At 39.7% G+C, this 15,838-nt stretch overlaps 1 protein-coding gene across 3 annotated transcripts in view; it reads left to right on the forward strand.

Moving 5' to 3' along the window:
* The window catches only part of LOC118909879 (putative zinc finger protein 56), a 28,551-nt gene extending 13,528 nt beyond the window's left edge, over nucleotides 1-15,023 (forward strand). For all 3 annotated transcript variants that reach the window (XM_036880657.2, XM_057496414.1, XM_057496415.1), the window contains 2 exons: nucleotides 2,575-2,701; nucleotides 13,145-15,023. In XM_036880657.2, coding sequence (XP_036736552.1) covers nucleotides 2,575-2,701; nucleotides 13,145-13,809 — 792 coding nt within the window. In that variant the 3' untranslated portion in view covers nucleotides 13,810-15,023. The remainder of the gene's footprint in view (nucleotides 1-2,574; nucleotides 2,702-13,144) is intronic.
* The last annotated feature ends 815 nt before the right edge of the window (nucleotides 15,024-15,838 follow it).

The raw sequence follows: 15,838 nt of genomic DNA on the forward strand, positions 1-15,838 counted from the left end.
CCACTGGGTAAACCCTTCTTTTGAAGTGTCTGTTCATTTATTTCACCATTTTTTCCCAGTTGTGCCACCTGTCTTTCCCTTGTGATTTACAGGAGACACTCACATATGCAGACTGTGAGTCTATTCCTGGTGCCCGTTCCACCCCTCCGCCATGTGTCCAGCTAATACCTGTCTAGGTGCCTTTTGATGAGCACCAACTCTTAATTCTAATAGGATCAATTTGTCATTTCTTCTTTATGGTTAAGGTGTTTTGTTCTTTTGAAGAAGTCTTTTCCCATGCTAAGGTGACCCCGTGTCCTTGCCTGGCCGGCTCCTGCCGGAGACCCTCAGCCTGCCCGTCAGGCCGGAGCAAGAACCCTGTAAGCTTTCACAGTTCTCTCGGGATTATTTCCTAAAGTTTTTCAGGGAAGAAAGTGACGATGTTTTCTTCACACCTTCGGTTGAAACTCAAGTGAAAATAGTCTAAACACATAGTAGAAGTGGAGTGATTCTGGTGAGGAAGACAGAAGCCTTGAAGAGGGAATCCGTAATACAGGTTCACAGGTTTGACTCATAATGGAAGTAGTTTTCGATCTACCAAAGAAAAAGGCAGGCATTAATAAAACAAGTAGAGGTCATTAGGTTTGTTTGAGCATTGTATGCATAATGATGCATTTGCATTGAAACTAATGTGGGATGGAATCTGTCCACACCAGGGCGGTGGGAGTGGCTTTCCACAAGGTGTGGTCTCCGCAGGGTCTTTTTCCCATTTATTTATATTTCCTTATCTTTTACAAGTACATGATTTAAGGTACATATTTAAAAGTTAAGCATGACTGCGTCCCATGTTGTAACATTTACTTTTTTTCAAACATCACATCATATTGACTGTAGTCCCTGCATCTTTGTAGGTAATCAACTAATTGCTTTTTCCCCTGATGCTTATATTTCAAATTTTTCCATCTAAGCAATATTTAGAAATGCTTAGATATTCAGAAATCTAAGAGGTTAGATGAGTTTTCTTTTATAAGCTCTGTTTTTAATCTATTCTATACTTAACATTAGTTTCATATTCACATAAAAGTTTCCGTATCATTTTATAAATAGCAGTAACTAAGAATGGATTTGAAAATCAGGGACTAGAAATAAAATAACAAAGCCAAGCCCCCTCCCGGACCCCTTATGCTCCGCTCTTCAGGAGGCCCCACTCCGGTGCGATGCTCTGAGCTTTGTGTCCTCGTGGGCATCACGGGAGGTGGCCTGCCGTGGAGGCCGCAGAAGCTCCGGGGGTGGGGGTCCGGGTCGGCAACCCTGCAGTCCCCTCTCGTGTGGCTTCCGCCACATGGTTTATCTGTGCGTCTGTTTGTGCATCTGTTCCCCCGTCTGTAAAACGGGTATTGTATTTAGAGTCCCTACCACAGGATCACGGTGTGTTAGTATTGCTTAACGTAAATACTGTTTTCTGTATCGTTGCGTGTTGTAGGCTAATTTGGAGATGTTTCCATAGGAGGACTTACTGAGCCATCTGTGCGGTACCAGTGATTAGTACTGTTGAAGTATGGGAATGTACTAAAGTTTCTGGAATTTGCTCCCTAATTTTTGGTCATTAGTCCTTTTCATGGTATTTGCGATCCAAACCCACCTGGAGTGAACATTAGTCAGCTTACGTCTATGCCTGTTAATGTGAGTCTCGATGGAGATGTCCTTCTGTGACTATGCAGTCAAGTCCTGGCTGAAGAGCCTGTTCTGTAAATGAGAAAAATCTGACTGGACAATAAATCCAGTGTGACAGTATGGTTGTAAATATTGATACAAGTGCCTTCTTGGATAAATTCTAGGTTAGGTAAACTGGGTTAAAACCCAGGCTCTATCATTTATTGGATGTTTAACAAAATATTCTCATCAATGAGGGAGATTAATATTTTTTTCATGGATTATTCTTGTGTATTGTGCATCAATTCATGAAAAGCTGTTAGAGTAATATCTAGCATATAGTAAATTCTAAAAGGGTTATGGTTGCCTCTCTTGCTGTGATACTAGAGACTGCATTTGCCATAAAGCTTCTAGTTCAAAGCCCCATGAATATTTTCCCATGCTTTGTAACTCAAAAATGTGGCCCTTAGCATCATTAGTGAGCCTGCTGGAAATACAGAAACTCAGGACCCAGCCCAGAAAACCTGAATCATCATCTCACTTTAAAGATCTCTAGTGCATTGTTGTATTGTATTAAATTTGAGAGGTACACTTTAATGCACCATGACTTTGCCATTGAGAAATAAAACAGGTCAGCTATAAATTAAGTACATAAAAATATATATGCCTATATTGATTCCTCAATTATATATTTCATCCCCCATATAATCATAGGATCTAATCATAGGATCTATAGTGGTTTTGTGGATTTACATCATCCTTTTTGCTCAGCATTAAGGGAAGATCATATAGATGAGTGCTTGTGTAAGGTGGTGCAGGTCACCCCCCCAGGTCCTAACCAGTGCCCTTACCCTTCTCTGTGCACTTTGGGTTAAATTATGAACTCTCTTCATAGCCACTGTGTAAACTTGGTCGTTCTTTTCTTTGTTCTTTACACATCAGGGACTGCTGACCTTCAGGGACGTGGCCGTCAGGTTCTCCCAGGAGGAGTGGGAATGCCTGGACCCTGCCCAGCGGGCCTTGTATCGGGACGTGATGCAGGAGAACTACAGGAACATGGTCTTTGTGGGTGAGGATAAGAGCTGCTTTCCAGAATTCCTGATCTGCTCTCAAAACTTTTATTTCCTTAGTTTGAAGAAAGTCTCCTGGAGGCTTCTGCTTTGTAGGACAGTGTGTCAGATCCCTGATGTTAAGGAAAAGATCAGGGGTTTTCTGGTCTAGAAACAATCTTTGTGATGTTGTATTTTGACTTTAACCTCCCCTTTCTGCAGTGATCTGCATCTTTCACCCTAGATTCGTGGTACTTTCAGAAATTCAGTGGCGTAAGATAGTGTTAACCCCATCTTAAATTCTGAAATCCACACTACAGACAGAGAAAGAGCAGGAAAAACTGAAAAAGAAAACAAGGCCTTTATTTGGGGGTCTTAGAATTGCAATTTGGGGACTGCAGAGCAGCCACCAGAAAAAATGTCTCACCTGTGCAGGGAAGCAAGGACTTTTTATGAGAAAGGAGTGGGTGGGAGGCCGTTTCATGACCTGGATGGAGGATGGCATGAAGATAAAGAATTGCACTGGCACCAACAGGCTGAGCCGCTTCATTAATGCCTTGTTGACTAACTCACTGGCGCCTCCAGGGGAAACGGCTCAGTGGTCCCTCATAACTGCCCATCTTTGTTAAGTGTCTTCTGACAGTTTGTTATTTTTATGGTCCCTGTTTGGGTGACAGTTTCCCTGTTAATTTTATGAGCAGTAACTTGTAAAAACTCTGTTTCTGGCCCATTTCAAAGGGTTGTGTTAAACATTTAATGTCCCCAGAAGTTAATCCATATTATACTTGGGAGTTGGTACAGTTTCCATGTTCCCCTTCCTCCCATCCCCCCACCCCCCGCAGCCCCCTGGCAACTACCTGTCTGCTTTGTGCCTTTGTTTTTTTTTTTTTTTAATATTCTACATATAAGTGCAATCATGTAGTATCTGTGTTTCTCTGGCTTATTTCACTTAGCTTAAAGACCTCAAGATTTATCCACTGGTTACAAATGACAGACTCCCCTCCTTGATAACTAAATAGAATTCCATTGTATGTGTGCATGTGTGTTTAAAGATATAGCTCACATTTCATGCATCCATTGATGGACGCTTGAGTTTTTTCCATGTCTTAGTAGTTTATGGAAACAACAGTGCAGTGGATACACAGACTGCATGCATTTCTTTGCAATCCTGATTTCATCACCTTCAGATACACACCCAGAAGTGGAATTGCTGGATTACATGGTAGTTGTGGTTCTGATTTGTGAAGAGTCCTCATAACTTTTCCAGAGTGACCATAACAGTTGACATTCCTGTGACACTACACAGGATCCCTTTTTTTTTCCTGCACCCTCACCAGCCCTTGTACCTCCCTTTGATAGTAGCCATTCTAACAGGTATGAAGAGAGAGTTTACTGTGGTTTCTATGGGCATTTCCCTGATGAGCAGCAGTGTTGAACATCTTTTCATGTGTTTGTTGGTCATTCAAAATCTGTCTTGGGAAAAGGACTATTTGGGTCTTCTGCCCATTTTTTAATCAGATTTTTTTTCCTATCGTCTTATGGGAAATCGTATATGTTGGATATTAACCCCTTATCAGGTCCATGTTCTGCCAGTACTTTCTTACATGCTGTAGGTTGCCTATTCACTTTATTGATTGTTTCTTTAGCTATTGGGTAGCTTTTAATTTTTTACCAGTTTGATGTGGTCCTACTTGTCTGTTTTTACTTACATAGCTTCTGTTCTTGCTGCCGTATCTGACATTGCCAAGACCAGTATCAAAGAACTTTTCTTCAGATGTTTTCTTCTAGGAGTTTTATGGTTTCAAGTCTTAAGTTGAAGTCTTCAGTACATCTCAAGATAAATTTTTAGTGAGTTGGGTAAAATAGGGCTGCAGTTGCATTCTTTTGCATATGAATATCCAGATTTCTCTTTGGTATTTATTGAAGAGGCTGCTTTTTCTTCATTGAGTATTCTGCATCCCTTGTCAAATGTTGGTTGACTGCGCACAGGCGCACGTTAGGGCCTTCAGTTTGGTCCCGTGGAAGTGTGCTTCCCAGTTCTCTTGCGCAGTGAGTGACGTACATCAGCGTATTTGATCCGGGTGTACAGAAGGATGGTTTTATGGACATACATTGTGAAATGATCAGCACATGTTCTGCTAACATCCATATTTAGTAGATGAGTAAAAAGAAAAGAAAAAGAAGAGAAGGGATTTCTGCCGGTGCTGACGCCTCTCAGGACCGACCCCCTGAGCTCCCCCGCCTCGTTCAGCCGGGTTAGCGGCCCCCCTGTGTTTACGGTTCCTCCCCTCCCCCGTTCTCGTGTACCTTACAGCTGGATGTTTGTACCTTTTGACCACCTTCCCCCAGTTCCCTCTGCCCCTACACCTTGTCTCCATTCACCACAAGTCTGATACCTTTTTCTGTGAGTTTTTTTTTCAATTCCACAGGTAAGTGAGATCATGAAGTATTTGTGTTCGTCTGTCTTCTCCCACTTAGCATAATCTTTTCAAGGTCCATCCACATTATTGCAAATGCTGGGATTTCCTTTTTCTTTTAAATGGCTGAAAAAATACATACATGGCATTGAATATATGTACCGCAACTTCTTCAGTCATGCATGCATATATTGACGGCCATTTAGGTTTTTCCATACATAAGCTGTTGTAAATAATGCTGCTTTTAACATGTGGGGGTGGGGGTGCTGATATTTTCAAGTTAGTGTTGTGTTTCATTTGTATAGTTCCCAGAATTAGAATCGCTCTATGATAAGGCATTTTTAGTTTTTGAGAATGCCCTGTATTTTCTCATAATAGCTGCCGCAATGTAGAACCCCACCAGCAGTGCCAAGGGTTCCCTGGCCAGCCCGTGTTGGCTCTTGTCTGTTTGGTGACCATTCTGACAGGTGTGAGGTGCTGTCTCACGGTGATGTGAGTCTGCATTTCCCTAATGATGGGTGATGGTCAGCATCTTTTCTTGTACTTGTTGGGGTTTTCTATGTCTGGTGAAATGTCTAGTCAGGTCGTTTGTCTATTTTTTAATTGGGTTGTTTCTCTTTTTGCTATTGAGTTGTATGGGTTCTTTATGTAATTTGGATATTGACACCTTATCAGATAGATGACTTACAAATATTTTTTCTCATTCCATAGATTGTCTTTTCGCTTTGTTGCTGGTTTCTTTTGCCATGGAGATACTTTTTCATGGGATGTAGCCTCACTGGTTTATTTTTGCTTTTGTTGCTTGTGTTCTTTAGGTGTCATATCCAAACAGTCAGAGCCGAGACCCGTGTCAGGGATGATCGTTCCTGTTTTCTTACAGGAGTTTCATGGTCTCAGGCCTTAAGTCTCATCCATATCAAGTTAATTTCTGTGAGTGAGATAAGATAGGGGTCTAGTTTTGTTCTTTCACATATGAGTATCCAGTTAGCTCGGCACCATTTATTGAAGATTGTCTTTTTTCATTTTAGTATTCTTGGCCTCCTTGTCAAATTTTAGTTGATCCAATATGGTTTTCTGGGCTCTTGATTCTGGTTCACTGTCTGTTGTTTTCCTGCCAATATCATATTGGACTGGTGACCAGTTTTATTGTGCAGCTTAAAATCAGAGTGTGGTGCCTCCTAATTTGTTTTCCTTTATTAGGATTTCTTTGGCTATTTGGGGTCCTTTGTGGCTTCATATAAATTTTATGGCTGTCTATTCTAATTATGTAAAAAACATAACTGGAACCTAGATAGGGATTGCATTGACTATATAGGTGGCAGTTTGGAAGCACTGACATTTTAACTTTAATCCTTCCAATCCATGAATTTATGTTCCATTTACTTATGTCTTCGATTTCGTTTTTTTTCCCTCTTTTTTCTTTTGCTATCATTAATGTACAATTACATGAGCAACATTTATGGTTACTAGACTCCCTCTATTATCAAGTCCCCCCCACATACCCCATTATAGTCACTGTCCATCAGCGTAGTAAGATGCTATGGAGTCACTACTTGTCTTCTCCCTGTTGTACAGCCCTCCCTGTGCCCCCCCCCACATTATGTCTGCTAATCGTAATCCCTTTTTCCCCTTTGTCCCTCCTTTCCCACCCATCCTCCCCAGTCCCTTTCCCTTTGGTAACTGTTAGTCCATTCTTGGGTTCTGTGATTCTGCTGCTGTTTTGTTCCTTCAGTTTTTTCTTTGTTCTTATACTCCACATATGAGTGAAATCATTTGATACTTGTCTTTCTCCACCTGGCTTATTTCACTGAGCATACTACCCTCTAGCTCCATCCATGTTGTTGCAAAGAAGTGGGATTATTGGATCATATCACAATTCTGTTTTTAATTTTCCTGGGCCCTCCATACCATTTTCCATAGTGACTGAACCATTTTGTATCACCACCAATCCTATATAAATGCTTCAGTTTCTGTACATCATCGCAAAACATCGGTCATTTTCTGATTGATAAAAGTGAGTGTAACAGATAAGAGCTAACTCATTTTGGTTTTGACTTGCATTTATCTAATTATTGGTACAGTAATTATCTAGTTATTGGTATATCTTTTCTTGTGCTGGTTTCCTATTCACATGTTTTCCTTGGCATGTCTGTTCAGTCCTATGCTCATCATTTAAATTGCAGCTTTTAGATTTTGAGGTTTATCATTACACACACTTGATAGGAACATCTTAACAGGTCTGTGGTTTGAACATATGTCCTCTCTTTCTGTAGGTGTCCTCTTCAGTGTCAATTGTTTTCTTTGATGTGCAGGTATTTTTCAGTTGTATGTAGTTCATTTATGTACTTTGGTTTTGTTCTCTTTCATTTTGATATTACATGCAAGAAATTGGTGCTAAATGCAGTGTTGTAAACCTTTCCCCCATAATTTCTGCTACTAGATTTATTTACTGTTACAAGTGTTGCATATTTACTTTTAATCCACAGTGAGTTAGTTGATTTTTGTGTTAGGAAATGATATAAGCAAACTGTCCTACTTCATTCTTTTGCATGTGTATATTCCATTTTCCCTGCACCATTGTTGATTAAAAAAAAACAACTCCTTTCCATTATGTACACTTGGCGCTCTGTCAAAGCTCATTTGATCAGGATGTGGGGGTTTCTTTCTGGCATCTGTTTCATTCAGGTACTCTGTATATCTCTGTTTATGCAAGTCCTGGTCTCTGGTTTACTGTCACCTTGTTAGGTATTTGGAATCGAGTCGAAGCCTTACTTCCTTTGAAGTTTGTTTTCACTGTGCTTGGTCTCCAGATTTTCATGCACTTTAGGATTTGTTCTGTATTTCTGGGGGAAAAAAGTGATTGAGATGATACAGATTGCGTTGCATCTGGTCGCCACTTTTGCTAATATGGGCATCTTTATATTAATTCCATGAATATGGGATGTCTTTCCTTTTATTCTTATCATCTTTAGTTTTAGAAATATTACTCATTTTCATTCAAACAGACTTTCACATAGTTGGTTGAGTTTATTCCTAAGTGACTTACCATTTGGATTCTCTTGTAAATGGAACTAATTTTTTGGACAAGTGATACTTTGTTTATGGATTTTTTATTTCCTTTGCTGAATTTGTTTAAACAGATCTGACAGTGATTGTGTATGTGTGTGAATATTAGAGATTTCTATATATAATGTCATGTCATCTGCAGACAGATACTTTTATTTCTTGTACATAAACTTGAGTGGAGTTTGTTTTTATTACCCAGTTGTTCTGCTCTGGGCTTCCCGCAGTACGTTGAGTAGATGAGGTGACGGGGTTGCCCTTGCCTGCCCCCGTGTGGACACGGAAATCTTTGGTTTGACAGTTGAGCATGTTTGCCTTGGGCTTTACATATAATCTTTATGATGTTGAGGTAGTTTACTTCTGTTCCTTTTTTCTTTTGAGGATTTTTATTTTAAAAGAATGTTGAACTTCTTAAAAGCCTTGTCTGTGTTAGTTGAGATAATCATGTATTTTTCTTTTTGTGTTCTTCTTATGTGGTGTAGTGTAGTAGTTGATTTTTTTCCTATGTTGAAACATTCTCAGTGTCAGGAATGACTCCTGCTTCCTCATGTCACCTAATCCTGCACTGTGCTATTGTTTACTTTTATTTCTTGAGGGTTTTACATCCATAGTCTTCAGATGTGTATCTCTGACTTTGAGAGAAATTCTCCCCAAAAGCTCCTTGGGGAATTTAGGGAGTGCTGTTTTTACTCTCCATTCTAGTATGTTCATATTTTCATGTCTTCAAGATTCAATCTTGGTCCATTGTATGTTTTTTGGAATTTACCTGTGTGTTCTAAGTATCCAATATTTTACATCAGTTATATTGTCTCATCTTTAACCTCTGATTTTTGTTTAGTCTTCATTTTATTTTTGTTAATTTATATAAGGTTTCTCAGTATTGACCTTTTCAGGAAACCACTACTAGATTTGGTGGTTCCTTTTTACCTTCCTACTAATTTTCTATTTTCCATTTCATTTATATCTGCCCCGATTTTATTATTTCCTGGTGGTAAATTTGGACTTAGGTGTTACTATTTTTGTAGTTCCCTGATGTGTAAAATTAGGTGGTTGATTTGAGATGCTTCTCATTTTTTAATAAAAGCACTTACTTGCTATGAATTTCTCTTTTTAATATTGGTTTCTCTGCATCCGATGTGTTTTGATGTCTGCTTTTTTGTGTCTTTGTTTTCAATGGTCTTGATGTATTTTAAATTTCTTTGCCTATGTCATCTCTGAAAATTGGTGTAAGAGTGTGTAGTTTAATTCCTGCAGTTTTTTGGACTTCACTAATCTTCTTCTGTTATTGTTTCTAGATTCAATCCATTGTGGTAAAAAGTGATACTGTTTTATAATTTTAAGTTTGTACTTCTTTATCCCCCTCCAATATTTCACCCATACACCCCATCCCAATTCCCCCACAAAGGATACCAACAGTCCATGGTCTCTGTCTACTTCTGCTTTGTTTCTTATATTCCACATATAAGTGAAATCCTGAGGTAATTGTTTTTGTCTGGCTTACTACAGTTAGCATAATGCCCTCTAAGTACATCATGTTGTTGCAAATGGCAAGGTTTATTTATTTTTCATGGCTGAGTAATATTCCATTATAAATACATACCACATTTTATCCATTTATTGATGGATGTAAGTTGCTACAATAGGCTGATTATTGTAAATAATGTTGCAATAAATTGATGGGATATGTATCTTTTCAAATTGGTGATTGGTTCTGTAGATTCCCAGTAGTGGAATTGATGTTCATTATTTTCTTCAGTTACTAAGAAATCTCAATCCTGCTTTCTGCAGTGGCTGTACCAATTTGCAATTCCACCAGAAGTATATGAGGGTTCCCTTATCTCCGTATCCTCACCAACACTTATTAATTTTTTTATCTTTGATACTAGCCATTCTCACTGGTGTGAGGTGATATCTTTTTGTGGTTTTGGTGTGCTTTTCAATAACTAGTGAGGGTGAGCATCTTTTCATGTGTCTCTGGCCATGTGCATGTCTTCTCTGGAAAAAAGTCTGTTCAGGTCCTCGTTCTTGGTTTTGTATGAGTTCATTATGTATTTTGGATATTAGCTCCATAGGAGATAAATCATTTGCAAATACATAAACCAACTGTCTACATTTTTTTTCAATTTTGCTCACTTTTTTCCTTTTGCTGTTCAGATCTTTTAGTAGTCCCACCTTTTTAGTTCTGCTTTTGTTTCCGTTGCCTGGAGAGCACATATCTGAAAAAAAATTAGTAATGCTTATGTTGAAGACTTTTAACTGCTCTGTTCTCTTCTAGGAGTTTTCTGGTTTTAAGTCATATATTTGAATCTTCTAATCCACTTTGATTTTATTTTTTGTATGACATAAAACAGTGATCTAGGTTTGTTCTTTTTCATATAGCTGTCCAGCAATTTATTGAAGAGGCTGTCTCTTTCCATTGCATATTCTTCCTTCTGTATATTAACCAGCCAGTTAAGCATCAGTTAGTTACAGGATGGAGGTACAGCATAGGAAATGCAGCTCATAGGTGCTGTATTATCTTGGTTTGGTGACTGATGGGAACCACACTCTCAGGGTGAGCAGTTAGTAATCCATATAATTGTCAAATAACTCTGCTGTACATGTGAAACCAGTGTAATATATCAACTGTACTTCAATAAAAATATCCAAAAAAGGGAAGGTATTTTGTAAGATGTAAATGTTCCTACAATTGCTTAGGCTTGTTTTGTGGGCTGATGTGTCATCTGTCCTCCATCATGTTCCATTTGACCTTGAGAAGATTGTTTTTTTTGCTGTTTGGTGAGTGTTGTGCATACTTGTTATGTCTAGTTGGTGTCTTGTGTGTTTCAAGTTGTCTGCTTCCTTACTGATCTTCCCTTCTGGTATTCTATCCATTATCGAAAATGGGATATTGGATTTTCCTATTATTATTTTGTTCCTATTTGTTTAATTATGTCAGCATTTGTTTTCTTTATATGCAAGCTCTGATATTGGATGCAGAAATACAGATAACATGAATATTTTCCTCTGTCTCATTGATCATTACACTGCAACTATCTTCGTGTCCTGTGAGTTTTTCACAAAGTCTATTTTAACTGAAATGGCCTCTCCTACCATGTCATGGTTACCTTTTGTACTGAATATCATTTTCCAACCTTTTCACTGTCCGCGTCTATGTATTTCTAGAGCTGGAGTTAGTCTCCTGTAGACATCCTGCAGTTGGACTTTATCTTTTTAATCCACTCAGCCACTCTCCTTTTCCTTGGGTATTTTAGTCCCTTTACACCTAATTGCTGAAGTGGAAGTTAAGGATTGTCAATTGACTTTCTAAAATCTTTCTCTGTGTTTCTTCTAGGTGTCTTTTCCATGTGTTCATCTGTGCCATCCTTTCTGCTTAGTGATTTTTCTGTGGTCATGCTTTTTTTTCTTTCTCGTTCCCTTTAAGTGTCTTCCATGTGTATTTTCTTTGATATTGTGTAGAATACGTTAAATTTTTAACAATCTGCCTAAAGCTGGGAACAACTTCATGTAGCAAAACTACTCCTTAATATATGCTGCTCATCACTTAGTGTTATTGGAGGCACATTATATCTTGTAAATCCATTGATTCATAATTATTTGTATGCTTTGCATTTTAAATTCTTGCCAGTATAAAAGTAGTTTCCTCACAGTATAACAGTACTACAAGCTTCTATATCTGTGTATATATTTACTATTGGCAGTGTCTTTTAAATTGAACTGCAGTTGATATACAATGTTATTGTTTTCAGGTATACAACATAGTGATTTGACAACTGATTACTAAATGTTCACCACAATACATGTACAGACTTGTACAGTATTAAGTTTAACATAGGTTTTTAAAGTATACGTACTTGATTCTTGTAGGATAATTTATTCATTTTATGTATTTCAGTGGTGTCTTCTCATTACCAAAAAGACTTGTTACCCCTCAGGAAGACATAAGAGACTCATTCCAAAAACTGTTATTGGGAAGATCTGGGAGCTGTGTCCATGGGGATTTGCACTTAAGGACACACAGGGACAGTGAGGCTGAGCGTGGAGGGCAGGACGGCTGTCATGAAGGAGTGCAGAGCCACGGGAGGAGCCCCCGGGACAAGCCCCTCCCGCATGGGGACCCGCATCATAAAGAGTGTTGGAACAAAACCCAGTTTAAGTCAGTTACTGCTGCAGAAAACAGTGTTACTGTGAGTAAATGTCATCATCCAGTTTGGAAACATAACTTTTCTCAGAAATAAAACTTGGAAAATCTTAAAATTGAGGTGGGCCATCATGCTAATGATAATTTCAATCATTTTAAATCTAGCAATGCATAGATAATCAGTCATATAATTATGAGAACCAAAGCTATAATGGAGAAAAAAATGTGTCAGTATGTTGAAATTGAAATTTTCCTGATGAAAGGTTCATTCTTCCATGAGCAGGTGGTAATTCCCACTCGTGCTAACATCTACAGTTTTGATAACAGACTCTTTCCACCCAATATTGCTTAATTAATGTCAGTGTACAGACAATGAGGAAGAACCTTACATGTATTATAATAAAAGTAAGCAGACCTTTAGGAAGGGCTCTATATTAAATAATTTCCAAGGTATTAACATTCAGGAGAGAACATTTCAATCTATGGAACCTGGAATAAATTATAACAGAGGACCACTCCATAGAGAACATCAGAGAGCTCAGAGTCCAGAAAAACCATTACCCACGTAATAAATGAGGACAAGTCTTCAAGGAATGGTCAGACTTAATTATGCATCAGGGTGTCCACATTGGAGAGAAGCCTCCCAAATATAAGGAAAGTGGCAAAATTTTTAAACATTTCTCAGAAGTTATTAATTCACACTGGTGAGACAGCTTGCAAATGTAAAGAATATGGGAAAGTCTTTAGTCAGTCTTCCTATCTAAATAATTATGAGAGAATCTGTACTGGAAAGCAACCATACAAATGTAAAGAATGCAGCATATCCTTTACTTATTCCTCAGGTCTTACTGTGCGCAAGAGAATTCATAAGGAAGAGAAGCCTTACAAGTGTAAAGAATGTGGCAAAGCCTTTAAGTGGGACTCACACTTTACTGAACATCTGAGAATTCATTCTGGAGAGAAACCTTTCAAGTGTGAGGAATGTGGCAAAGCCTTTAAACGGGGCTCACACCTTACTCAACATCAGATAATTCATTCTGGACAGAAACCTTACAGATGTAAACAATGCAGCAGGTCCTTTGCTCGTTCCTCAAGTCTTACTTTGCACCAGAGAATTCATTCGGAAGAGAAACCTTACAAGTGTAACGAATGTGACAAAGCCTTTAAGTGGGGCTCACAACTTACTGAACATCTGAGAATTCATTCTGGGCAGACACCTTACAGATGTAAAGAGTGCAGCAAGCCCTTCACTTCTTCCTCAAGTCTTACTGTGCATGAGAGAATTCATACAGGAGAGAAGCCTTACAAGTGTAAAGAATGTGACAAAACCTTTAAGTGGGGCTCACAATTTACTCAACATCAGAGAATTCATTCTGGGCAGAAACCTTATAAATGCAAAAAATGTGGCAAAGCCTTTAAGCTGTGCTCAAGCCTTACTGCACATCAGAAAACTCACACTAGAGAGAAACTTGATCTACCCACTGATGTAGGAAAGAGTTTTGTGTGAAATATAAAATGTAGAGAGCATGAAAGTTTTCAGATGGGAGAAAAATTGTACAGATTGAAAGACAAAGTGGCAAAGCTGTCACCCAGCCCTCACATATTACTGAACATAAGAAAATGCATAGTGGATAGAAAACACCAATATGACTAATGTGGAAAGACCATTGCCCATTAAAAACATGGATCTTCATCATGGAAGGAAACTTTACAGATGCAATAATGTGGGAAAATACTTGAATGAAAAGTTAAACCTCAAAAGAGTCACTCAAGAAAGTACTAAGACACAAAATTTTTTTCAGTGGTTACTTTCCGAGTGTTTGTTTAAAATCAGATAATTTGGTAATTTGTATCAGTCAGCAGTGGGATGGATTTTCAGGTAGTATCCTTAACGCCGAACATATTTTTTGTTTTGACGTTATCTGAGACTTTTTGAAGAGCCGATTCGTGGGTGTCGATCACTCAGGCCGTCCGGCACTGCGCGTCCTCTGCTGGGTTTATGTAGCCCCCCGCTGCTCCGTCTGGGGCTCCCAGCTGCTCATGCTGGGAACGCATTTCTGTTGTTTAGAAACTACCCAGCTCTGGTAGCTTGTTTTCGTAGACTAAACAGGCTAAGAGAAAAGTCAGGCTTCAGAAGTTAGAGTGACCCTTTTAGCAAAATAAAGCCCAGAAATGTGGAAGCAGCATTGGAATTCTTGAATGGATGGCGGCCGGGGCGGGGGTGGGCAGTGCGTCCTGCAGGAAGCCTGCGCACCGTGAAAAGGAGAGCCGGGCCGGGGGAGCCCAGGGGACTAAGGAGAGCCGCACAGAAGCCCAGCCTTCTTGGAAAGTACTGGTCCTCATGAGAAGAGTGCTGATAGAAATATAGACATGGAGGGTCATTTTGATGAGGTCTCAGACTGAAATGAGGACCGTGTTTACGGAAACAGTGGAAAATGTGCTCATTGTCGTAACGGCAGACGGTTGCCTGAACTGTGCTGCTGTCCTAGTGGCGTGGGCAGGCAGACCCTCTGAGCAGTGAAGCTGAGCCTTCAGCTGAGGGTATGTCTAAGTAACGTGTCGGTGGAGAGGCCGAATTTCTGTTGAATGTTGCACGTGCCCCTGCGCCAGGCCCCACGTGGGGAGAAGCTCCTTTGTGTGGGACCACGTCCTGTGCATCTCCTCATCTGGGTGTTAACTTGTAGATTTTACAGTGTCCTTTATTAAACTGGTTGATATGTTTTCCTGAGTTCTGTGAGCCGCTGTAGCAAATTAATTGAACTTGAGGGGGAGGTTGTGGAAACCTCCCATCTGTGGCCGGTAGGTCAGAGGCACAGGGACTGCCTGAGGTGTGTGACTGGCGTCTGTGATTGGGGGAGGCCTTCTAGGACGCAGCCCTTCATCTGGGGAATCTGGGGCTGTCTCTGGGCAGATAGCATCACAGTAGAGTTGACACCATACCAGTGCTCAAGAACTGCTTGGTATTGTGTGTGTGGAAAGACTCCCCCCGCCCCCACACACACACACTGGGAAAGGAGTATGCTGTTACTGCTTGTATAACAAACTATTATTGCTGTTGTATGTGGAAAAAACATACAACAGCTTGATAATCAAAAATGCGCTTTGCCATGCAGTAACAATGAATAGAATTTGAACTGACTCAGCCACCTCCCTCCCAGTCTGTCACCCCTATTTTACATTATAATATAGCTAAGGGTATATAGATCTTTCTGGGAGCACATGATCTAAATTCTTCCATGCAGTTGTAGGGTGGGAGGCCAAAGATTCTTCCTGAGGCTTTTATGCCTTGATGTTTTTGCAACTTAAAACAACTTGCATGTCACAATGGCACATTTTAGGATGGTCTACCCTTGGTCCCTATAGACTAGGCTTTAGTTTCTTTTTTTTTTTTTAAGTTTTCAAAGCAGGTGAGCACACTTGGAAGGCAGGACATCAGAAGCAGTCAAGTAGCCGTGTGCAAGTTCTAAACGCAGAGCAGCTCAGGGGGAAACGCCGGCCCAGCCCCGGCCTGATGCGCCCTCACCTGGGCGGCCGCC

Source organism: Manis pentadactyla (genome assembly GCF_030020395.1).
Source record: "Manis pentadactyla isolate mManPen7 chromosome 15 unlocalized genomic scaffold, mManPen7.hap1 SUPER_15_unloc_1, whole genome shotgun sequence".
In the NCBI taxonomy this organism is placed as follows: domain Eukaryota; kingdom Metazoa; phylum Chordata; class Mammalia; order Pholidota; family Manidae; genus Manis; species Manis pentadactyla.